The 25,438-nt window shown below is 39.6% G+C and overlaps 1 protein-coding gene across 2 annotated transcripts; it reads right to left on the bottom strand.

The window, feature by feature from the left end:
• Positions 1–376: 376 nt before the first annotated feature.
• Positions 377–25,409, bottom strand: cylda (cylindromatosis (turban tumor syndrome), a). 2 transcript variants are annotated; one of them, XM_062420128.1, is made up of 16 exons: positions 25,084–25,409; positions 23,337–23,879; positions 19,596–19,907; positions 17,995–18,100; positions 16,951–17,052; positions 11,609–11,997; positions 10,027–10,192; positions 9,771–9,912; positions 9,027–9,149; positions 8,562–8,653; positions 8,265–8,331; positions 6,616–6,748; positions 5,169–5,277; positions 4,803–4,921; positions 4,243–4,459; positions 377–2,719 (listed from the first exon to the last, which is right to left on the bottom strand). In XM_062420128.1, exons 2-16 carry the CDS (start codon positions 23,826–23,828, stop codon positions 2,535–2,537), a joined length of 2,754 nt encoding a protein of 917 aa, XP_062276112.1. In that variant the 5' UTR covers positions 23,829–23,879; positions 25,084–25,409; the 3' UTR covers positions 377–2,534. The 2 variants fall into 2 exon arrangements, with proteins under 2 accessions (XP_062276112.1, XP_062276121.1); XM_062420137.1 differs by lacking the exon at positions 16,951–17,052.
• Between the last annotated feature and the right edge of the window lie 29 nt (positions 25,410–25,438).

The raw sequence follows: 25,438 nt of genomic DNA, 5'->3' as shown, positions 1-25,438 counted from the left end.
TGGTTATTAAATCCAACATGGTAATGTGTTTTTTAGCCACCAATTAACTGAAAACTAGTGCAGGAATGATCCCAGGCACAAAAAATGTATTGTGTAGCAGAATTTTGGCAGTAGAATGTATATGTCCATTAATTCTCATTCTGTGTCGTGTCAGTGAAATAATTGAATTTCTCTCAGTGTCATACATGTTGAAACAAGAAACCTGATATTAAATGTACTGTCCTTTGTAAATAAATGTTTGTTACAAGGAGACGGCAATATGAAAACTCACCAACTCCAAACCAAAGCATCTGTATAAATACACAAAATATTCAAGGTCCGTGACCTCACCATGCTGCCATCATTCTCATATTTACTCAAATGCAGAGTACCCTTCAAAATGGGCTTTATTTTGTTAACATTTACAGGAACATCACTGACATTAATTTCCACCCGTTACATATGTCTATACTGTACAGATGCAACAGAAAAATCAAAATCCCATCCTCTGGTTCTGAGACTTCTCTCATAGAGAATGCGCTCCAGTCAGTGACAAGCTTCAGCAGTGCAGAAAAAGTTCACATGGGACGGTCCGCTGTCAGAATCCCTGGGACAGTGGAAGCAACCACAGAGCAAAACGGAAGTTGTCAGCGGGAACCACATTTATAAAACGCCCGTACACACAAATATTATACTCACAACTAAATCCATGATTAAGTTGCGATTTAGGAAAATATATATATAATGCTGATGCCAACATCTGTAGTTTGTTATCTTTATCCAATTCCGTGTTATGTGTACATATATAAAAACCAACATATACTTTATATCTCAATCCAGGGCATGATTGGTATACTTATGGTATCCCTTCAAACTGGAATACATGTAAATCAAGGATAAAGTTTTTTATTTTTAATTTAATTCTTGTCTTTAAATACATATACACGGGGCCTCAAGGTTACCAGCCTTGTGCCTCTTCATTACCCATCCACTGTTAACTCTACACTGTTCAACGTGTCACTATTAACATTCAGTAGTTGCTTTGAGACAGCGTAAACTACAATAATTCACTTCAAACAACCCTATTTAATTTTCTTTTCTTTTTTTTTTTATAAAGGGACAACATATGAGTTTCTAATATGATTAGAATATAATAAATAATAATATTTGATCGCAATTGTTTTGTTATCTGGTGCACGGCTGGGAACGTCGCATGTCACATCTTCATGAAAGGCAGCGAGAGTCAATACTTGCTCCTCTTCACCCATAAGGAAATCAGACCCGCCATGACAGGCAGAGAGAAGGCTTCGTAAACATAAAATATAATTTAGATTTAGTCATCAACACAATGAGTAAGAGACTAACAAACACTCCATGTGAAATTCTTCACATCGCACTCTTACTTTAAAGAAAAAACTGCCAGACTTTTCCAGTATTTCACCTCATTGACCCCATGAATGCATGGAGTGCTCCACCGACCAGCTTTACAACAGGAGCCATTGTACAAGTCTCCCTTCATGCATTTATCTGGCATCTACTCTGCATTAGCAATGCAGACCATTCTTTACAGCTACAGAGGAGAAACAAATTTGTATTCTGTAACACAAAACTCTGATGTCTCCCAACCAACAAATTAGCACTCGCTGTGACTTTCAATGGGAGAGGGGGAAAAAAATAAGCAAAACCTAAATGTTTCCTGATAGGTCTGCTTGGGGATAGAGCAAAAGTGCAGCATTGGTTGAGCAAGTATGCAGTAAAACGTGAGACTTTTACAATGGCTACATCTGTTTCTGCAAAACATATACTGTAAAGACATTTACACAGTGTGATGGGAAAATATGCAAACCGGTTCACAAAGAGCAGAATGCTCTGGTCTTAATGCAACTGCACAGTAGGTCGACATCTATACTGTTGATGTTACTACCCGGAGAACTCTATGCTACTAAGAGATTTTACACAAGTTTTTAGAACAGTACACACAGGTTGGATGAGGATTTGCGCACGGCATTGCTTCCTTAAAGTGGCGTTATGGAAAGCTCCCATCTTTTACAGTGATTAAGAATAGCAGGACTCCTCTTTTCTTAAGGTAAATGAGGTGGCCAAGGGTCATCCCACTAGTTCTTCTTGTTTTTGTTACACGTGTTTTGTCAGTTGTGGCGACACGAACGTGCCCTCCCACCCACCTCCTCCTCCGTTCTCCCTGAGAAGGGAGTTCATCTTCATAAGGCCTACCTTTGCTTCATCATCCACCACCAATGCTCAGCTGTCACACACAGGGAAGCTACATAGGACTACATGAAGAACACAACACTTCAACTAATGCACAGTGCAAATAGGCTCCTCCCCCTCTCCTCCATCACAACCTTTCGAGATGAACAGGCATTGAGGAGAGGTGGGGTAGAGAGGGTTAACTGGTTACCCTGCTTGCAGGCAGCCTTTCTTCTTTTAGTTTATTTTTCATTTTTGGTCTTTCTGGGAATCTCCTGCCCTGAGGGAGGGGTAGGTGGAGTGGCCGAAGGGCTTGGGGGGGAAGGGCTGGGGTGGGATAGAGGATTCTACTTGTAGAGGCTCATGGTAGGGCTCTGGTACATGCACATGTAGGCGTCGCACAGCAGCCGTCGGGCCTGGCCTTGGATGCTCTTGGGGTCTAGGGTGTGCAGCTCCTCTGGGGTCATTTTCAGGTAGGCCTCCACTTCCGGACAGGGAGACACCTGGGGGATGTTGAAACCGTTCTGCCCTCCTGCAGAGCCACATGCAAAGATATTACAAACAACATAATAAACAGTGAAGCCGAAACTATGTCATAGTCACAAGTGATTCTTAGGGTGTGCCACAAGTTTACAATTGCAGACATGCATATCAAATTATTTATTGAATACTGGTAAGTTATTCACTTTTTTTCATACTATTTATTTAACTATGCAATTATGTTAATAACTATAATTTTAAAAATAATTAAAGCTGAAACGTTTTTGTCAATTAATCAATTAGTTGATTGACAAAACTAGAAATACCACCTTACATTTTTATGCCTTCACCAAACAGTAAAGTTGCATTTTACATCAACATCTGTCCAGAATCAAAATATCTGTAGTTAAGATTTTGAAGGAATTTGTATGTGTAATTTCCTTGTATATGTATACATGCTTGGTCATTAAAGTTGATTTTGACAGACCACAAAGTTATGATGCTTCAGATATGGGTGTTGCTGCAAATATGCTACAATTTCTAAAACATGGATGCTTCACACATGTCTCAAACCCAGCAACACAGAAGATCTCTACAATCACCACAATTTCAAGGTGGACACCAAGATTAGTGTCACCAATTCAGTATCCAACTAAATGTGAAATATGGTCACAATCTCCCCTTCTGTTCTTGACTCATGGTATTTGAATAATGGCCAGAAAAAAGTTTTAGCAGAACATTATGATGTCAAACTGAAGCTGACCTTTGATCTTTTAGATAAAAAATATCATCACTTCATCATTTTATTCTATTAGACTAGATTTTAGTGAAAGTTCATTCTTGAATTATTGTAAAAAACGTATTTTATTAAGTCACAGTGACTTTGACCTTTGATCACCAAAATTTAATCAGATCATCCTTCAGTCCAAGTGGATATTTGTGCCAAATTTGAAGAAATTCCCTGACAGCTTTCCTGAAATATAATTTTCACATGTTGTCTGTTCATCCGTCCATACGGGCAAAATGATGCCTCTGTCCACGACTGTCTCCAGCACAGAGGCATAAAACACACAGCAACTGGTTTAATAATGCACCACTCATATAAGTCATTTTTTTCCGACATTTCACTGCATCAACAATTAATCAGAAAATTAATTAACTGATTCATTTTAATAAATGTAAATATTAGGTGCAGCCCTGATAACCATTTTTTTCAAGTCAGACTGGAGCTAAATTGATAGCAGTAGTTATCAGAGTTGCTGTGGCTGTCATGTTTAATGTCATAGAAAGAAAAGTCACAATGTAAGTCTTACAATACAATATAATCTAACAAACTACAGCTTTGGTCCAACGTGTAAACAGTAATTTACAGTGTATGTTTGTTTGGTGTAGTGATTAAGGAGTATAATCTATTACAGAATTTCTGAGGCTCTATTTGTGTCACTAAGTGCTGTAAAATTCTTTTTCCACTGTTACAAAAACGATAATCCTGTGCATATCCTGAAAACAGCTTTGTTTCAAGGATCAGTTTGATGTCATGACAAACCCAAAAATCAAAAGAGCCATGACACCTACCATCACGGTCAGCCATGCTGTCAAAGAAGAGCCAGGAAGAATCTGCGCTGCCGTACTTGACGAAGGCCACGTAGTGACTGGTCTCGATGCACAGCACAGCGAACAGCTCCATCCTCTGGCGGGGAAAACTGCCCTGCCGCCCCGTACCTTCTTGTAGCTCCTTGGGGACGGACAGTTTGCCGTGCCGATGGGCTTTTCGTCTTGGGTGGAGGTGAACCTAAAGTACAAGCAGACACACACCATCATACTGTGGGATAAGTCAGGTAAAGGAAACAAAAAATCACAGAAAGTAAACATTTGATAATTCACGCTGCCAGATGGGCAATTTAGATACAAATCCAATATTATTTCAGCAAAAGCAATGACTCTTGGCAAGAAAGGAAATTAACTGACTATGTGTTACAATCTACAGTAGAAGCAACTCTCCTGCAACATAACTTCTGCATTAAGACAGTGTCATTTCTTTGGATTTGGCGCCACCAAATGGATCATCCTGACCAGCACTTTTACAACATGATTTTTGTTGAAGTAATGTTGCAACAATGCCCTCTGTTGTTTACCTGTGTATTGCACTTTTCACAGAACTGTTTGATCTTGCCAGCGGTGATATCCCCGTCCTCATAACAGTCTCGGCACTCGTAAAGAGCCAGGCCACCACAGATTCGACATTCCCTGGGAGCTGAACAGTCAAACACACATATTTATTATTGCTGACATACTGCACAGAGGTGTAGTTCTTCAGTAGGTTTGAAAACAAGAAAAAAAAAAGAGGGTCCTTCATCTCAGTTGATTTGCAGTGACAACACAGTGGAATTTCGTTAAAAAATGCGACAGATCTCTGAATCACCATTGATCGGCAAGAACACATCACATTTACACACGGGGGGGGGGGGAATATATATATATATATATTAGTCACAACTCACTGTCTTCAAGGAGGTCTGTGATGTCTAACTCTAGCGAGGGGAAAATCTTATTGAACATTTTGAAGTCCTTGCCAAAGCGGGGCATCTGGATGATAAGGCAGGAGGGAGCCTGGGGGTCAGGAAAAAAAAACAACAGAGAAAGAGAACGCTTATGTAGTCGTCAACAAAGCAGCGTGGAGATATCAGCAAAGCTCACAGGAACTGAAACCTGAAGCAAAGAGGCTGCCAGAACACAGCCTACTTAATGTACTTGATATCCATCACATTACAGACATGAACAGTTATGTCTGAAAGTAAATATAGATGACAGACAATCTTGTTCCTTTGAAAATGTGTTACTTTATCGAGGGTAATTAAAGATAAGGAAATGAAGATCTGAAAATCAGAATATAAATTGTAAACTGTCTCATGCTTTGGGCTGAGATCTATGTTCTACATTTCCTGTTTACATTAGGTGGCTGATCAGTATTAGAAACTGAAGTATCCTTTTTGGGATTTCCAGTTTGGGACACACAGTGCTATGATTTTTGGAGCTGTGGGGTCAGTGCTGCTAGTGGGCTGGTAGGAATACAGGACATCATGAAGACGAGCTTACCTGTGTGAAACTGTTTTAACTCTCCAGCACTCCCACTGCTCTTCCCTTTGAATAACAGCATTTAGATATCTGCATGAGGTGATACTACACAGTGTGAACTCTTTCTTTCTGTCTGTCTTACCTAAAAAAGGTTTTCCTTCTGCTCATTTAAAACAGCCAAAATAGATTGAATTATTTAGTTTAATTTGATTTACATAAGATTCAATTACACATACTGTATGTATCCTTATCAAGGATATCAAGGCTATAAAAAATCCCACAACCCATTCTGGAGAGATTAGTGTCCCAGGTGTACTTTTAGAGAAATTTAGGATTGTACAATGTATTTATTGTTTTCTGAAACTTGAATACTTAGACCCCAAAGCCAACCATAAGTGAACACTACTTTACACATCTAGCTTATGTTTTCTTATTCTGAATTCATCCTAAACACCACTAGTCCATTTACATTCTCCTCGAGTCTGTTGTCTGCTTTTGTTGGATAACAAGGCTACATTTTTATTAAATTAGTTACAACGTTATAAAGCAAAGCTGGAATAATAATATTTATCACTGACATGATTAATTACTGATGACATCTTATTGCATACTCTATTTCTAATGTCTTTGAATTTGATTAACTTTATTGAATTAAATAAATGAAATTATTGGATCATTTTAAAGCTCAAAAAACATAGGTTATCTACATTTTTAGAAATATGATAAGATCTGACCCAGTGTGATGTGGTGATAATCTTGAATGACTGTTATTTTACTAGTTCAGTCTGACAAATCCAGCAACAATATTACCAATTGTTCTTTTTATCTCAAGGTAACCAGTTGTTGAAAGCATTTAAACAAAATGAAATTCACCTCTGCAAACTTTAGGTCACTGTTGATGAAGGACCACTCCAGGAGCTGCTGGATGGTGGGAACTCCAACCTTGTCTTTCTTGTCCATGAAAATCTGGTAAAAGTAACAGTCCTGGACCTTCTGTCCTGCTGACCTGCAGAAAATGTTTTATTAGTTTATCTTTTCAAATTTAAAAGTTGAATTTTTAAAGATGGCAAGATATCAAGTGGACTGTGTGTATTTGCATGTTTTAGATTATGATTCCAAGAAATTGAGCATTATTAAATGAGGAAACTCATATTTCTGAAACTGTAATTTCCTAGCATGGGATCAATAAAGTATATCTATCTATATATTTTTGGGGGGCTTTCGGCTCACTGCAGAATTACTATGGAATTACCACTTCACCACATAAACCTGTATTACAGCACGTAAGAATGATGACCTCTTGCTCTCTGAGCCATTTATTCTGCTCATGTGAATTACAGAGATCCTTAAACGTGATGATAAAGGGAGTTTCCACACTGTGACCAAAAAACTCCCACAGTTAAACCACTGCAGTTCCCACGCTGTCCGCTATTCAATCTCCAGTGTAATCACTGCAGCAGAAGTGAAACTTTAGCTGACTGTGTAAATCTACATATTACAGATTTAGAGATGGTCTGGTAAATTTCTGTGGCTTAGCAGTGATGACTTTAGAATTATATTTGCAGAGTCTGGTAAGCAGTCTGCTAAAGGGTGGCAACCAGAGATATGTTCATTACTGTATCCCCTGTAATACACATGGTTTTATGTATGAAAAGTAATAAATGCATCATTAAACTATTTCAAGCATTTCTTCTGCTCTGTAAAACTGGCAACTAAAACATTACTAGACTAGAAATACCTCCTTGCGGTTGTATGCCTCTGCCAGCCAGTCAAGTTGCAGTTTACATCCATGTCTGTCCAGACTCATAATATTTGTGGTGAGGACTTTGAAGGAATTTAATAAAAGGTATTAAGTGTATTTTCCTTCTATGTGTTCACATGCTTGGCCAATAAAGCTGATTCTGAGCCCAAAGTTGTAGTCATGACAGTAGACGATGCTTCAGATGTGGATGTTGCTGCTAAGAAGCTACACATTCTAAAACGTGGATGCTTCACACGCATCTTCAATCCAGCAGCACAGAAGATCTAAACAATCACCACAGTTTCAAGATGGACACCAAAGATTAGTGTCACCAATTCAGTATCTGATCAAATGTGAAATATGGTCACAATCTGCCCTTCTCTTCCTGATGTTACAGTGAAGTTGACCTTTGAACTTTTAAATATCATCATTTTATCCTATTATTATTAACGTATTCATTCTTGAGTTATGGCCAAAATGTGTTTTGTGAGGTCACAGTGACTTTGACCTTTGACCACCAAAATCTAATCAGTTCCTTCAGTGCAAGTTTCTAAATGTGAAGATATTCCTTCCAAGTACTCGGGTTAGGGTTAGACAGACAACCCAAAAACATGATCACTCCGGCCACAGCTGTCACTGGTGCAGAGGCATAAAAACAATAACAAACTGTTTCAATAAGAACAATACACACGTTTCAAGGTTGTGCTTGTACCTCTTCTGTGCCTTTGGCCACTAGATGTAGCCAAAGAGGTTTTGTATTTGTTTTTCAAAAGGCCCTTACCTTAGTTTGAGCAACGGGTCCACCCTCAGTATGTGATGGAAAAGGATATTGAGGAACTCCTCAGGATCTGCAGGACAAGATGAGATTTGAGACTGTTGGGTGCAACATTCCTGTACAAATGCTGCCATACAGTGCAGACAATTTTGTGTATGCTAAATGTACTGTAAGTATACGTTAAAATTGCTTTTAGCCCGTTTTCTTTTGTTTATCTTGACTTGCAGCAGCATATGTTATGGTGACAAATTATGAGAAATTGTTTAAAGACTGATAAACAAATGATGTGTCTCATCCTCCTACCTTTTTCTTCAGAGGTAAACCCAGAGGCAGCTTCTACTTTCTCCAGGATCCTTCTTAGCTTCATCACTTTAGTGGCACACACATACCCGTGTCTGGAGGACAAAGAACAATGAAGTTACAGGCTACTTAAACAGCTGCATATTTTAGTGACATTAGCTCTGCCAGTGCAATTTGCATCAGATGTTACATCCATGGTTTGATGAAGTATAAGTAAGGAAATATGATAATAAGGAAGAAGAAATAAGCAAGTATAATGCAACCGAGAATATTATGGATTCAAAACCATATAGGTTGTTTTGTCTATCCATATTTAAGTGATGTATTAACTCTTATTTAAAAATCTTTAGCATTCAAGGCTACAACAGAAGTTCTTATCTAAATATAAATAAATAAAAGTCAGGCGATAAGAAAACCTACAATATGGTCAAGATCAAAAACCCAAAAGCTCTGTAGCTGCAGACTCACATGCGCAAGGGATTGACGATCTCTGTGCGTAATAGCTCTTGGGTCTCTCTGTAATACTCCACGTCAGTCTTTGAGCGTGGTCTCAGCAGAACTGTGTCCAGTACTGAGCTGAAGGAGAAAAGACTGCAGAGCAGAAAACACAACCAAAGGATTAAAATGAATATCTTTTATCTAATTTATCTAAGTTCAATGATGATGAACCTATTTGCTTGGCTGACACCTTGTTCACCTTGTATTAAAAAAATGATACCATCCAAAAGTATTAAAGTTTTTAACTTTCATACGAAGCAAATAATGCCGTTTGTTTGTACTTGTGTCTAGTCAATTAAAAATATACTTTTGGTAGCTTGAATTTCCCTGCTTTGGACTTGGAGGTCGTTTTTATTACTTCTGAACTGGTTAAATTTAAAGATAGATTTCAAAACTCTAAACCAGTTGAAGCATATTTAAAGCATGGGTCTCCTATAGTTTGGGTTGACTGCTTTGTTCAAAGGCCCTTTGGCAGTGTTGGCAGAAACAACAGATGCACCACTGTCCACCAGCCAACTCACAGCTGGAACACACCCTCCTGTTAGAGTCAGTGGTCAAAATCAAAACAGTTTACTAATACGCCTCTGGGCAAACACAGCACTGTTGGCTGAGAAACACTATCAATCAATATGACTGAGGTCCTAGGACAATGAAATATAAAATGGCATTCACTGTCACTGAAAGTATTTACTGTTGGACTAAAAGAGCACTGACCAGAAGAGGGTTGAATCAAGGTAGCAGGAGTTGTAGTGGCCCTGGATGCCTTTCTTTTTTCCCACCATGACATCCAGACCATCATTTTCTGTGCGGGGAGGAGTGTTCTCATGTACTACCTCACTCAGGTATCCCCCAAATGCTGCATAAACACAGAGAGTACAATTATGAAACCAAAGCATTTGGGAACAATGAGGAGCCTTTCAGATGTTTTTTTTTACTGTCCTAATCATCTTCATTCGTCCTGCTGACTCACCAATGGAGTTACAACGCTCTATAGGGTTGGAGGAGTGGTGCAGGGATGGGAAGCGGGAGTCGGGCCGGCAGCACTTGAGCTTCACAAACAGGGCTTTTTTGGGAGGGCAGGTGAAGTACCGCGTACCTTTGAAGGTGCCGTCAGTGCAACCAGGACACTCTTCTTCCTGGAGGAGAAAGTCAGTCGATATCACATATCACAAATGTTGTCTTTGCAATTTGCACAGTATACAACATCTTCTGTCCTTACACCTTTGATTCCAATAAGTACAAACCAAAACTGAAACCTGAAACCTGAAACCTCAGAAAAAGCAACTGATGAGCGGGAAGCTACAACTTCATGATCAAGTATTTTGAAACACACTTTACTGACCAATTTGTGACTGGCTGTTAGCAAGGGATGTGTTGTATTTCACTCAGACCTTCTGCTAACACCAAAAATCAATATTAAAATTTTTTATAGGATTGTGTTTAACAGAGTTTTTTCTGCATTTTCCCTGTGCTAATAACTTACAAACCCAAACAGTTATATGTCTTCTATGACTAAGTTTTAACACTCAGAGAAACATGATTAATCACAACCCGTATTTCACTCATTTTCCCACAGAGCCAGTCAACAAGGACAACAAAAATGTGTGCATGAGTTAAACAGCTGTTGATGTTTTGATGGTCATACTGTATGTGGATCAGAGTTAGACTAAGTAATAGTAGTTAAAAGCTGCAGCAGAAGTTATCAACAGAACCGAGTAAAGGTTGAGTTAATAAGCGGGCTGGGTGGGAGGCTCAGGTTTCAATACATTACAGTGAATAGCAACAACAAAAGTAGTGTTTCAAGCAGAAACAGATTTAACTGAGTGAGTGGGGGGATTTCAGTTTGTAACGGCAGCAGTAGCAATGAGATGTATCAAGCCAGAAATTGAAATTGATCCTTTTGTTATGTGAATTTCTGTGTAGTGTGGTGTGTAGTTGCCAATCAGATAAATCTACTGATCTGATTTCACTAAAGAAATTTGCACTGCTTACACAGAGATTGAAAACAATGCCAGCCCTCTGTTTCTCAAATTTTGTGGATTGTCACACGGAAATTGTAGAAAATTTGCCCAGTCCCACAGTGCTCACTCATACTCGTGCATAGGTCCCAAGTATGGCGTTGATCAGTTAAATGTGTCAAATGTAACAATAAAGGAAGGATCACATGTTGCAAGTCACAGCCTGAATGTTGCAAATGTGGTGAAACAGACATCTGGGTGGCATTAATGACTCTATGTTCCTATCTGAACCCAAGGTGAGAGCTTAAAGCTGTCAATATGTATTAATAGTTGAAAATAGGGGAAACTGGAATAATCAGGCTTGAAAAATGCACAGAAAATAATTAGTGGAAATGACCAAGATGGGCCCATTCTCACACATGCACAGCTATTTAAATGTCAAACAAACACAGGCTAGGTTTGTAGTGCCACAAAGCAGAACAGTTAATACAATATTATTTTTAACACTTATATGTATCACACATACACAGTATGTGTGATTTATCTGATACTATATATGTGAACTTTCAAGTTTACATTACTGTGTTGTCTCACCAGCTCCAGCCCAGCCAAAGGCTCCAGCAGGCCAGGAGGCAGACCCACCCAACGGATGACACCACACAGTGGGGGGTTCTCTTTCACTTCCACTAAAGAGCCCACCTCCAGACCTGGCTGACCTCGGGGAGGTGTCGGCGGCTGCGGCGAGGGAGGTGCAGCAGGTGACGGGGGCTCGGGCTGCTCTCCCATCACTGACTGCACAGACAGGGAGAGAGGCCCATGACTCATGCTGTCAATGGGCCCAGTCTTCCGGTTCAAGCTGAAGGGCAGAGAGTGGAACTTGTTGTCACTGGACAACGAGGCAGAGGGCGGGGCCCTGGAGGGCGGTGAGGACTGGTTGAAGTCTGGGGGGGTGTCAGTAAGTGACTTGGCAGGGTCCTCCCCAACTGCAGGAGAGAAACCAGAAACCAAAACTCAACCTTCATATCATGTAAACTGTCAGTCCTTAAAGAGTAACTTAGCAGCAAGCTGAGAATCCCTGTTTCACTGAGTTCTTCTGGTTTATGTGCACATGTAACAGGGATGTCACAGTGAACACACTGGGAACAACCAGCAAAAGCAAGATTTTCAGCTTGTGTTCAGTTATTCATTAATAACACCATATTAGAAGGGAACCTGGACACATTTCCATCTTTAAATATGTCAACCAAAAAATATGTTTTTTACAGGACATTTTCATACTTAGGCCATCTAAAACCTTTTTGTATGTTACATGTTAATCCAGTTAATGCTGATGAAAACTTTTCTTACTGTATGCTGCTCAATTTGCACATTATGACTACTATTTGTAAGGTTTTATAGCCATCACATGCAGCAGAAAGAAACGTATTGCTGAGTTATAAAAATATCTTGAAAAATATCAAGCAAAAGTCTCTATATTCTAGAGGTATTTTAAAACACATTTACAAGTTAGCTATAGTTGGAGAGACTTGCTCTTCAGGATAGAAACATTACAAAATACTTCTGAAACTGACTTAGCAATGTCACTTTGTATGTGATATTGTGCTTCATACTATGCTCTGTGGTGGGGGGGTCAGTGCCAGATGTAAGAACCTGACAGGCCACACACTATAGGCTGAACTAACATGATTGTTTTAACATACAATATACTGTACAGACATACAATATGAATTCACCATTGCTGGGGAAGTGATGTGGCAGTCTGCAGTTGGGAGGGGATGTGTTGTTGACATTTGAAAGAGAAGAAAATCTTTAAAGATAATTATGGAATGGCATAGTCTTATGTGTATAGTGCTAAAACAACTGATCCAAAGCTCATAAAGATTAACCCCCATTAGTCCTGGGGGAACAAGTCTCCATCCAGGCTCAAGTATTTAGCCTAAGTGTGAAAATGCCCTTACTTGAGGTGTGATGTCTGGTATGCAGACTTATTTTCCCATTTACAGTGTTGCTGCACTTCATTCACAATTTTCAGAGAGGTCACATGTGGAATCCTCTTTCTTTGATAATTTAGTATGACTTGTGAACACATGCTTCGTGGAACAAATCACACCTTTCAAAATACTGATTATTCAATGTAAAACAATGTGTTTATGGAAGGGGAGTGCCACCCCGTGTAAGAATTCACACAAGAAAAAATCTTTGAACATGGACATTTTTGAGTCAATACAGACATATTCTTTGCTAAAAAATAAACACTGGAGGTATTGTGATGTCACTAGGAATAAATATCTGATGCTGCCCTACTTTTTATTTCATTTATACATTGTACATTTGTACAAGCAGTCCTTCAACCAAAACGTGGAATTACTGGAACTTTTCACATAACCTTTTGCAGAAGTGAGATATTAGTGAAATGATGTCCCATTAGTCATCTCAATGCTAAATTTACTGGCAATGACACAACTACACCATTATCATACTCGTATGATAATGGTGATAATGTCGTTCATACTATAAATGTCAATAAATTTCATTTTTCACACAGATAGTCATAATAAATATATTTAAACAATACAGATAAATCTGTTTGTAATTCTGGTGTGACAACTCAAACACAAAGTATTTCATGGCTGAAGAAAGTCATCACAACATTTATTGTCTGAGTCACCCACTGACATCACAAGGTCATAGTTTTTCCTCTGATTTCTTACTTTAAAGAAAGAACGATGCAAGATTGCAATAACGTGAATATCATGAATTCTTGAAGTGGGTGGCACTCGCCTTTAAGCTTATATATCCAAACAGACAGTTATTGACTACAATATTCCCACATTGAGAGGACCACATGAATTTGATGACTGGCCTGATGGCTTCATGACAGAAAGTAAAACACCATAAAGAAAAAGAAAACATAACTCAAACGGTGAAATATTCCCCCTGAGAAAGGTGAAGGTGATTATACATTCACTGATGAGTAAGCAGTTGTGAAAACACCACGTCAGCTATTTGTGACACCCACCCATCCTAATCTAATACAAATAGGAAAGAGAGAGTTTACATGCATTAGTATGAAAATACTATTGCAGGCACTGAAGTGACCTGTTTTTGCCTTGATAGCAACACTAGAATCATTGTTACACTATCAGTTTTAATTATAGCGTTGGTCACTTCATATTTGCCATAGAACTGAGACACTTACCCCCCTTTTCTTTCTTCTTTTTCTTATTTTTATACAAGTTCACAGGTTTTGAAGAAAATTAGTAGTTTTGTATTTATTCATGATTAGGATATGAATAATATCAATAATGTGACTATAAACAGAGTAACAAGTTAACATTCAGAATGCTGTGTACATGTAAAACACACTTAGTGGCACTCTGCCTGCCATCCTTTAGTCTACAAGAAACACTGTGATTTCACTTATTATCAAATACTTCACAACTGACATGTATCGGTGATGACATGGGCAATGGATTTACATTCAAAAAATTAAAAAATAAATCCATCCCTACGCCAACTGAAATAAAAAAACAATGACACAATGTGCTGACTGTATTAGTCAGCTCTGACACCAGAGATGAAGGCTTTTACTAATGCTTTGACCGGCAAATAGTATAATACAGAAAGTTACATCTTTTAACTGTGCTCAGCAGCCAGTTAAGGTGTAATCTGCAGCAATGTTTGCAGCATTATTAAAAGCCGTAGACAACACCAGTGACTCCATGCAGGTGGAATTCCACACTGAAATGGTGATGAAGGATATGACTAGTGGAAACACCTTTACAGCAAGCTACTGCTTTTTCTGTTAGTTACTTCAAGCCTGTAGTAACGTCTTGCAAGCAACTAAAGTAACAGTCCTCCCGCTTATGCAGAATTAAAAGGATTTTTTTGTTCCAGCACACAGTTATTACAGTACATCACCGTTATAGTACATATGGTGTTTAAAACAGATTTTCTGTGGAACTCCATTTCTCCCACGTGTTTAAAAAAGAAAAAGATCTAGTGGACAAAACCTCTATTTTTCATGACTTAAAGTTTTCTACTGATTTTGGAGGGGAAATGTCAGAATTCTGGAATTCAAGTGAAGCTAATCCACCCAGGTTTCTGCAGCATTTTTAGTCAGATGTATCACAGAACACATAAAAAGTCAATTTCTCTAAATGTGTCACTCCACACTGACTGTGAGAGTTGTGTATGCATATGCAACCCCCTCATTTTTTTATGATCCAAGTCTTTTTAATTTTGGGCAGATGCCCAGTTTAACAATGACATATGTCTAAAACTTTAAAAGAATTAGTCATTAACCCTCACTTTTCATTTTTACACACCATGTCTAAAATATACCTCTTTTGTAGCCTCTGAAATGTATTTCTGTTTGTGGATCATCAGATCAGCTGTGTTGGTGGTATCTCTGATATTATCCAGCGTGGTGAAGACACTGTTTCAGCACCACAGCTCCATTTAGTTGCTGTTTGAAAGTATATTAGTAAGCTCACTTACTAAGTCAGCTTCCAAGCAAACAGTATATATGTATCAAATACAACACATATATGGGGTGATTTGGACAGATGGTCTCTTAAATAATGCTTACATACTGTTTATGAGTTACTTTGAACTCATAGAAACTTCTCATAAAACTAATATGAGAGACTGTACCTCATAATTACACTTAATACTACATTTAGTATTAATGTAAATTATAAAATATTAAGTACCTATGTTGTTATGTACCTCAGTTGTGAGATCTTGTGAGAAACTCATTGTTGTGACCTTGTATTTAAACATTATGAAAAACCTTAAGTCATCTGACCAAAAACGCTTCAAAAGAATGTTTTAAGTATGTGCCACATGTTTTAGAGGGTGGAAGAAACAGATTCCTTTTCATGACTAATGTCTATACCATCTTCTACAACTATTACAAATTGATTCAATTAAATGCTGGTTTTGGAGGATCCTTCTCTTTAGAGCAAGCCACAGTACCAGAGTACACACATCTTTCACCAAAGGGTTGATAATCACCCCTCATTCATGGCAATGTTAGTGTGTTAAACTGTAAAAAGCACCTATGAAAGGTGTGCCTTAGTGAAATAGATCAGTGAGTAGCTTGTTGTAAACAGGAGCTTGCCGCCAAGATGGTTGACATCCCACAAGTACCCATATTTTACCTTCATCAATGTACCATGTGCTTTTGGATTTTGGCTGGACTGGGGGATCAAGAGAGCTGCCATTTAAAGTATAGTAAAATTCAGACTTGGTCCTACTGCCACACTGATGACCTAATCCTGTAAGTAACACAAGTACATGAAAAAAAACACAGAGATATAAGCAAAATGTATATGTGCTCATGTGTGCATGGTGTAAGCGTGTGTGTGTGTGTTCATGTGTGTTTTGTCTCTGTGTTTCAACAGCAGGCATAATGAGAAATAAAACGGTTGAAAATCTTAAGAAAAGGGTAAATTAATCTGAAACTTTAGACAGTTTTCTCTAGAAAAGAAACACAAGAAAAGAAATGAAGATATAGACACATTCCATTCACATCAAATCAGTGCAGCTGCAGCCGCAATTTCTCATATTTTTCTATAAAATGGAGTTAAGCCTTCTGTTAGTGTTACGTCTTTAAAGGGACTTTCCACCAAACATGTTTCAAAGGTTGTTAATCTTCACTTTGCTTCCCTAAAATATTGTACGTTTCACAAAGATGTTCTCTGTAAAAAAGAAACAAAGAAAAAACATCTTCTATGAGGAAATTGCTTAAGAGGGATCATTTGCCAAATCAGAATCTGTGAAGACATTTTCAGAAAAAGAGCCTTTTGACTACTTGTTTATATTTGCTGAATCACAACAAGACAATGTGATGGGATGCCCCTTTAAGAACCATCATTCTACCAAGCTGAGGGTATGTCAGTTAGGTTTATATCATAACAGCAGTGCAGTACCTTTGCTCTTTGGTTTGCTTTGGCCAGAGGACGACTTGTCACTGTTGGTGCCTCTGGGGGCAAAACTGTGCTTTTGCAGCCTTTGTTCCTGCATGGAATATTCTGCACAGCCCAGAAATACATCCACATTAGAGGCATAGCACCCCTGTCATCCTACCTTAAACCACCATGCACTACAATTTCTATATAAGTATAAAGTATCTCTTGTACAGTCTACTTGCAATGTATGTAAATTAATGTTGACCCCATTGCTTTCCCTGTCACTGCAAAAGTGTCAAACAAAACAAATCCCAGAACACTGAGCATATCTTGCAAATTTTGATGACTGGCTTTTAATAGCTGAGAAAGGTTCTCAAGACTTTATTTAAGTTTTCTTACACACAGGCAACAGGAATAAGCAGTAGCTGAAGTGATCTGCCATGTGTAATGGTGTGTAGCGCTGCAGCCAGTGAAGTAATAACCTGGCCTGTGATGATTAGCCAGTGACAACAAATAGTGTGTTGCTTGAGGAATGTCCAAGGCTTAAAATATTGTATTTAATTGCAAGTACGTGACCATGTACAAGAGATAAACTTTTCAACTTTTTTGCGAATCACTTTGCAAATAAAGTTGACATTCACAGATGAGGATTTTAACTTTCTAGTATTTTACAGCTCACCCTACTTAGCGACAAAGTACACTTCAGGTAGCCGGTCTACAGATAACAAAAGGAAGGGGGAGATGACATGTTCGTGAAATTACCAATCCCGATTCTCTAAATTTCCTGAATAGTCAGAGAGGCGGCAGTAGCGCACATAAACAAATCAATATGCCAATGTGGAGAACAAAGAGCCTGAGTATCTCACTTGACTTCCAAAAACAAGTGAGACATCAACACAAAAGGCTCTCTGTTCCCGCTGCAAGCAAAACACAAACTCAGAATGCTCAGGAGCACAGAGCTGTTCCAAACGAAGGAATGCTAAATGTTTTTTGGAAAAATGCTGAGGTTTCGATGAAATGCGCGTGGTACAAAAACAGTGACAGATACTACTGTAGGTGACTCACCTGGCATTACGTCACAGATGGGGACGAGTCGAGTGTGCTCCAAACTGGCAAAATTACACAGCAGCTTCCCGTCGAACACACCATCCCAGTCCCCGATAGGATTGTCCTGAAAGAGTTGGAGACATGAGAACCTTATAACTCTCTCAAACGCTCTTCATCTTGGTAAACGCTTGTGCCATACAAATGCCTGACTCCAACAGCAGCTCCTTCTCTTAGTATCCTCTTGCTGATTAAAGAGGTGAAGGTGTATTGTCTTATCACTCTAATCCAAAAACGACACTCAATCCTCCTTATTGTGATAACCCAACTGCTCATCTCATCTTCTTCACCTACACAATAGAGCTTCCAACTCAAAACCTTCCATGTGAAAGCTTTACTTTCTCTGCAAGCGCAACCATGCTATTCTTCTCGAGTTTGTAATCCAGGATTCTGCTCCGGCGGGATCATCTAAAATAAGTGTGAGGCAAGTGCCACCAGCGAGAGAAGGCAGGGCGAGGCTGGACGCAGAGTGAGGCAGAGCAGTGGGCTCTCCTCAGCTGCCTGCTGGCCCCTTGCCATGCTGTTGGGTCATACAGCACTAAGTCTTTACCTCACTCCCCGCGTGACTGCCTTGCCTTTGTGTGGGTGGCTCAGATGCACTGAGTGGGCTGCTGCTGCTGCTGCTGCTGCTGTTGCTGTTGGTGGTGCTGCTGCTTAACGATCAGCAGTCAAATGCCTCAGCTATGAGTTTCAATTTCTCTATGACTACAATAGCACTCCCGCCTGACAACAGTAGTCATAGATACCAGTTACTGTGATCCCAGGAAACAACACGTGGCCCCTAAACGTACGAGTGAGCACTCATAACAAAGGAAGACAAAAATAAACAAAAACAAGCATGTCATGACAGAAAACCTGAAATTAAATCTGATCATTTGACTCTGCACTTTTAAGCTGATTTTTGTAACTTTCCGCACGTTGTCACCCTCTGCTGAGATGAGGGCGACTGAAATAAAGATCACAACTCTCGCAGTACTACAGTGAAATGTGCCAGTCTTAACATCCAACAAATGATACCATGAAAATCACATGAAATACCAAGGGCCAACAAATACATTGTACTATATGCTAGTGAAACCATTCACACTGTCATTTTACAAATGCTTAGAAAATACCTTCACCAACTTCAATAGCCACTATCTTACTGACAGCAGGAGTCCTAAAGTTCACTTTTAACTTTGCTCTGGGCCACAATTAAGGATCATTTTCTTTATTAATTATTTTGTTGATTTTTTTTTTTGTTTTGTTTTGTATGATGTCAAACAATTTTGTAAAGTATCCATCAATTTCACAGAGCCAGAAAGCATTGACTTCAAATTAATTATTTGGTGCAAACTACATTGCAAAACTCTTAAAAGGTGCAAAATTTACAATTATATGAAACAGAAAAAAGCAGCAAAACCTCACATTTTATAATGTGGAAGCAGCTGATGTTTTTTCAATTTTCCATTTACCAGAGTCAGCATTATTATTCAGTATTTATTCCAGCGCCCGTGTAGAGATACAGGAGGTTGTCTGGGTTGTGGTTACCTAGACTCTCATTTAGAAATAGTCTTACTTACCATGTCAACTCCCACATAGTAACCCAGGCTCTCATTGCCTGGCAGCAAGTCACAAAAAATGATGGTGCCTCTCTCTGGTCCCTCTCTGGTCTGAACTAGGACCCTAGAGTTGATCTCCAGTGGAGGGTAGTCCTGGTCCTCTTCCACCAGATTAACATGGTCCACCTCCAGCTTGCCCAGGTTGTCGTCGTCATCATCCTCCCAGAGTTCAAGTTTGTCCAGTGCCACAAACACGCCGCACTCATCCTCACAGCGGAAAAGTTGGCGGCCCTGGTAGGAGCCCTCCGTGAAGCCCTGGCCCCGGCCCTCCTCCTGGGGAAAAAGAAGTGGAAGAAAAATGAAAGGAGTAGAGAAAGAGGAGCAAGAGATGAGCAACTTATTGTCATAAAAAGGAGGGCAGGTACAAAAGCTGCTTGCTCAGCATTGTTCAGGGAAGGGATGTCAACATCATAGAGCTGTGAGAGCATGTAATCGATTGCTGCAGCAGGAAAACAACTTAGCTTACTGCGATGATAAATACATTCAAAATTCAAGTGGAGACACTAGACGCTCTTACAAAAGATACTGTAACATATTGCACTTATTTTGGTGGCTCCTTTAAATATGTAAAAGTGCAAAGTCACTATATTTGCTGGCATATATCAACAGAAAGGACACAGAGATCTCTATTTGGCAAGAGGCATTAAATCAGAATTTTATCTGAAGCACATGTGCTAACTGAAGTCTTTATATTGAGCTGCAGTTTGAATGTTTGAGCTCCATCAGCCCACTCAAGAAGACGACAGCTGAACTCAGTAGAATAAAAACAACATTGTGCTGCAATAAGCAACCCTTTGTATTTTGCTGCTTACATACAGCACAGAACAAATGGCATGACAGTCATATAATTGCATAAATACTGAGATTAAAGGAGTTGCCGCAGAAATGAATGTGCTGTCATTATCTGCTCACCCTCATGTCAGGCATAACCCAACTAAGCTCGAAACTTAACAACGCTCACGATAAAAACTAGTGCAGTGCCCGTTAAAAACATGTTTGTTCGGAACGGGACAATTGCTGGCAACTTCTTTTTCGCCATCACCCTTGCGAAAGCTTCCCACGCAGTGCTTGATGAGACAAAAGTATTTGTACTGGTAGGTTTGATGTGTAATCATATGGGGCTTTTCCATTATACAGTTCGAGCACTACTTGGCTCGACTCGACACAGTTTTTTTTGCTTTTCCATTAGTGATAGTTTTTTAGTACCTGCTCTGCTGAGGTTCCGAGCGAGCCGAGCCGATACTAAATGTGACGTCAACAGACTGCTGGCCACTGATTGGTCAGAGAGTGTCGTCACTGGAAGAGTCATGAGCCGTCCTACACAACAATGTGGCATTTTTAAATACCGGCAACAGCGTTACAGCCATACGGCTCAATTTTCTTGCTTTGTGTGACAAAAAGCCACAAACAGCAGCAAGTACACCACTGCCTCAATGTCCTCCATTGTTTATGTGTTTTGTGTCGTGTATAAAACGAAGTCACATCAGTTTCGCGCAGCCGTGCTATGACGACCCCGCCCACGTTAAGTAGGTACTATAGTAATGGAAAAGGTTGTTCCTGGTACCAAACCGAGTCGAGTCGAGCCCAGTTGAGCCGAGTAGTGCTAGAACTGTATCGTGGAAAAGTGCCATTAGTTACAGCCAGTTTCACACAACTTAACATGGCTCCTATGCACAAGACTACATTGTGGTCCTTCGACGACGTGCAGACGTTCCTATGTGTGGTGGCAGACGACCTCGCCCATGTTGAGGAGGTAATTTGAAGTAATGGAAAACGACATAACTGGTACCAAACCGAGTAGAGTCGAACTGTATAATGGAAAAGTGCCATTAGATTTGATTCGTAGCTGTAAACTTGGGATTCACACATACAATTGAATTATGTGGGAACTTTTTTCACCCACAAACCTTTTCTTGTAATTAAAGACCTTTGTGCATCCACCTTCTTTATCCACTAACACATCAGATATTAATGCGCAAATCTTTTTCCTTTTTTCACAAAATGTCATGCACAGCAACAGATCTCCTTACAGATTCAAGAAGTAAATCTATTTGTTCAGATATTTTTTACACAAAAATTTAAATGTATTCACACAAAACATTTTCACACCGTCAGATATGGTGATACACAGCTAAAATACTAATGACTCTAATTTTAATCCATATACAATGCAGAAGATGCAAAGATGTGACCCTGTCAGTACAAATTCAATACCAATGTGAACATTGGGCTTTTCAGCAGCGCTGCTTGGTGCTCTATACAAATAGCTTCAAATAGTCACCAGAATACCTTTACAAAAGTCATCAAAAACTTTGATTTGTTTCAAGGTCCATTTTGTTTTTTCCAAATGTGTGATGCATTGTGTTTACAACTTTCAAACACTGTACAAGCACAAGCTGATGAGGCACACACGACAGCAGCAAGACACTTGTGTGTAGACAGGATCTGGATGAATAAATCTGGTGTTACTCATTGCATTTTTTCCCCTTCTGTTAGATATGTAGGTACTAAAGTTGACACTCACGCTAGAAAATCAACGTTCCTCACAAAATCACACGTTCCTCTCTGACTCTGGCAGTACAAACACTTCATTGAGTTGCTACTGCCATGAGAACTTTCACTAATAAAGGATGAGCGTACACTGCAATGTTTGTACTTTTGCTCTAAATATACAATTCAAGCAAGAAGTTTTTGTGAGGAACATTTTATATATTTGCCGGGGTAAGTGAAGCACTGTTAGGAATTAGGGTGTAATGCAGAAAACGTTATTTGGGTCAAAGCAAAATCGCCTGATTTCAGGATAGTCTCAAGAACCTGTTCTGGCTTCTTCTGATGTTTTGGATAACAAATACATATGCTATCTGTGTTTTAACTGATAATAAGGCATTTTTTGAAAGCTAGGCTGCAATCATCAGACTCAGGTCATTAATGTGTATACAGTAGCAGCTATGTTTTGGGTGGGTTTTTTTTGTAATTTTACTTTTGGTTTCACATTTGCTTTTGTTTGGTTGGATATCAATATTTCATTTTGAAAATATCAGATTTATCATCAATGTTGGTATATCGTGACATCCCTACTTCAAGGTTTTCTTATGTTTTTTCACATTTTCTTCCATTTTACATACAGCTACAGTCAAATTTGTATGCTGTGCTTTGAGTGCTTCCAAATATACAGGTGACCCATGCTGTCCTGTGTAGACACATGGAGCACTCGCTGATGCTGCTCAGCTAAACGTGCAACTTATCACAGCAGACTTTTATGGCCCATGACCCTTTTTTGTAGAGCACATTGAGATGGACTTGTGTGTCAAATTTCAGTGTGAGGAGCGTAGCCTTTCCAAAAATTCAATTTTGGGGCATTAATTACAGTGCCACCATCTGGTAGGTTGGGGTCATATTTCTTGGGAAGCACATGCACATCACTCACAGTTATTGGGCAAAGCTTCATGGTTTTCACTTAAGGCACCTGTATAATGGATAAGAGGGCACTGGCCCAAGAAAGCACTGGAACCACTGGTCTATTTTATTGTAAGAAAATCCTGAAACAAATGTAAACATCAAGAGTACATTTCCTAATATACAGTTTAAGTTTATACTGTATATCTATTGTAATGGAGCTCAATGAATGCAGCGCAAACACAAAATAAGCATCTACCCACTTACCTCCCAATAAATAGAGAAAAAAAACACAAGAATTCTCACCAGCAGCTCAACTCCAAACCAGATTCCAGAGAGGGCTCTGTCAGGGAGCAGCGAGCCCTTAAAGCGGACCACACCAGGCAGAGAGTCATCTCCTGAGCGCAGCTGGACGCGCACCTTAGAACCACAGTCAATATCACGGACGCGCTCTAGCCGAGACTTGTTACAGAGCAGGGCATATCTCTCCTCACAGTTGGTAATGGGAAACAGCAGCTCAGCCAGTTTCTCGTCCAGCTCCAGGACGTCCCGCTCGTCCAGGCTCAGCACCACATTGGTCTGGTCCAGAATGCGGAGACTTTTCTTGCCCTTGCAAGGGGGGAGTGTGCGCCCCAAGCTGTTGCGTTCCTGGCAAGCCTGGCCGAGGCTTCCTCGGGGGATCCTCAGGGTCTTCTGGGGAGGCTTCTCCACCGTACACTCCTTCACCACCATGTAGAAGCGCCAGTCCTCCCTGAAGCCCCCACCGGGCTTCTCCTGGCTCCACAGGGCAGAGCTCATGGCTGCATGCTAGGCAGGAGGTCCAATGTCAAGGCAAGCTTGACCTGTGGTCTGTAATAAAGAATAACATTTGATCTTTAAAAAATAAATATATTCAAGCCAGCTCATGTCAAAACATGTACAACTGAAAAGACACAAGTGAGAATGCTTAATAAATGACAATGCAATATTCTTCAAAAACGTATTATGAATAACGACACAGTTAATTCTCAAGACTTTCCAGTGTAATTTTTAACCCAGGTGGGATGCAAACCTACACCAAACAATCACGAATATACCCAGTTGCACATACTGCATACCGTTATATCACTGTTTGTGTTTTGTTTTTTTACATTTGAAGCTTTTCTATAGTTGTGAATACAGTGTTTCCATCCCACAACAAATTAAACACAAATACAACACTGACAAAGACCTAAATGAAGGAGGAGGAATGCACAATTCACTGCACAAACAGTACTTCAGATAGTAACAGTGCACATCTCATCACTAAGCACAGGCTGAAACCAGCTACCCGGCAAACTGTTTGGTTCATTTGCATAAAAGCAGACAAAGGCTTAAATTATTCTTCATATGAAATGTAATCACTCCTGAGGGTCTCCGCTGTGTATTCTCCCCTCTACAGTCCAGTCATCACTGTACAATGCCCCTGTTTTTAAAGGACTTCGTGTGAAATTACTCATATCTCCTGATTTGAATATTCTAAAAATAGGCGATGAGCAGACAGTTGACTTATTCTGGCACGCAGGGGTAAGACTCGCATACCAGACAAGTGGACTTCCCCTGATGACACCTCGGATATGATGATCAGCCACCCGACACAGTCAAAAACTCACACTACATCCGTAATTAGTTTAGCGTGACCGTGAAAGGTTGTTTTTAAGTTATTAGATTTATTATCATACTGTAGTTTTGTCAATGAATGATGGCACGTCAACGTCGGTGTAATAACATATTAACGTCCAGATAACACAGGGAGAGAAATGAAAGTAATTTCCACCTGACATGGGCTAGTCGCTGACCTGATTAGCGAACAGTAGGTGTTGTTTTCAGGTGACAACCACAGCGTTGATACAGTTTTGATTATTCAAGCCAGCGTGTCTAAACAGTATTATCATGACTGGTTTTATGAACATGCAGTGTGTCATCATCCAGAAAAAAACTGTCAGTCAAAGGCCCTTTAAGAGAGGGAAGTAGCTAACGTTAACGTGCACCAATAAGTCTTTTACGTTTAACGCCAACGACATTAATACCTTACCTTTGATACGCGCTAGTTCAATTAGATGTCAGAGGTGACTGTCATTTCAAATGTCCATCTTAATTAGATACAGGCCTCTGAAAACAAGAGCGATTCCTCCCGTGATAACCTCTGATTAGCTCAATTGCTAGCTAATGCTAGCGTCCTAAACATCCAAGTATCACGCTAAAGTTAGCCTCGCCAGCTAATGAACTGCAAAGCAGGCCGGCAGAGGACTGCCACCCTCTACAGTATGCTAACAGCATTTAGGTGAACCTGTTCTCCACGGGAAATACGTAAAATCATACAGTGTAACGCTACAGCTATGAAATATATTATTTACAGGAGACCGACCTGACTAAACTGAATGTAAAAC

This window comes from Scomber scombrus, chromosome 1 (assembly GCF_963691925.1).
Source record: "Scomber scombrus chromosome 1, fScoSco1.1, whole genome shotgun sequence".
Lineage (NCBI taxonomy): Eukaryota > Metazoa > Chordata > Actinopteri > Scombriformes > Scombridae > Scomber > Scomber scombrus.
Note: the sequence above shows the minus strand (reverse complement) of the source record. Positions and strands in the feature narration are given on the sequence as shown.

What these genes read in the sequence shown, in the direction of transcription:
- cylda (XM_062420128.1), bottom strand. Translation starts at nt 23,828, where the DNA reads ATGAGCTCTGCCCTGTGGAGCCAGGAGAAGCCCGGTGGGGGCTTCAGG. An exon ending in CATCTGTGACGTAATGCCAG is followed by an intron (nt 17,053 to 17,994) that starts GTGAGTCACCTA and finishes TGGGCTGTGCAG; the next exon opens with AATATTCCATGCAGGAACAA. An exon ending in GTTTACCTCTGAAGAAAAAG is followed by an intron (nt 8,332 to 8,561) that starts GTAGGAGGATGA and finishes CTTGTCCTGCAG; the next exon opens with ATCCTGAGGAGTTCCTCAAT.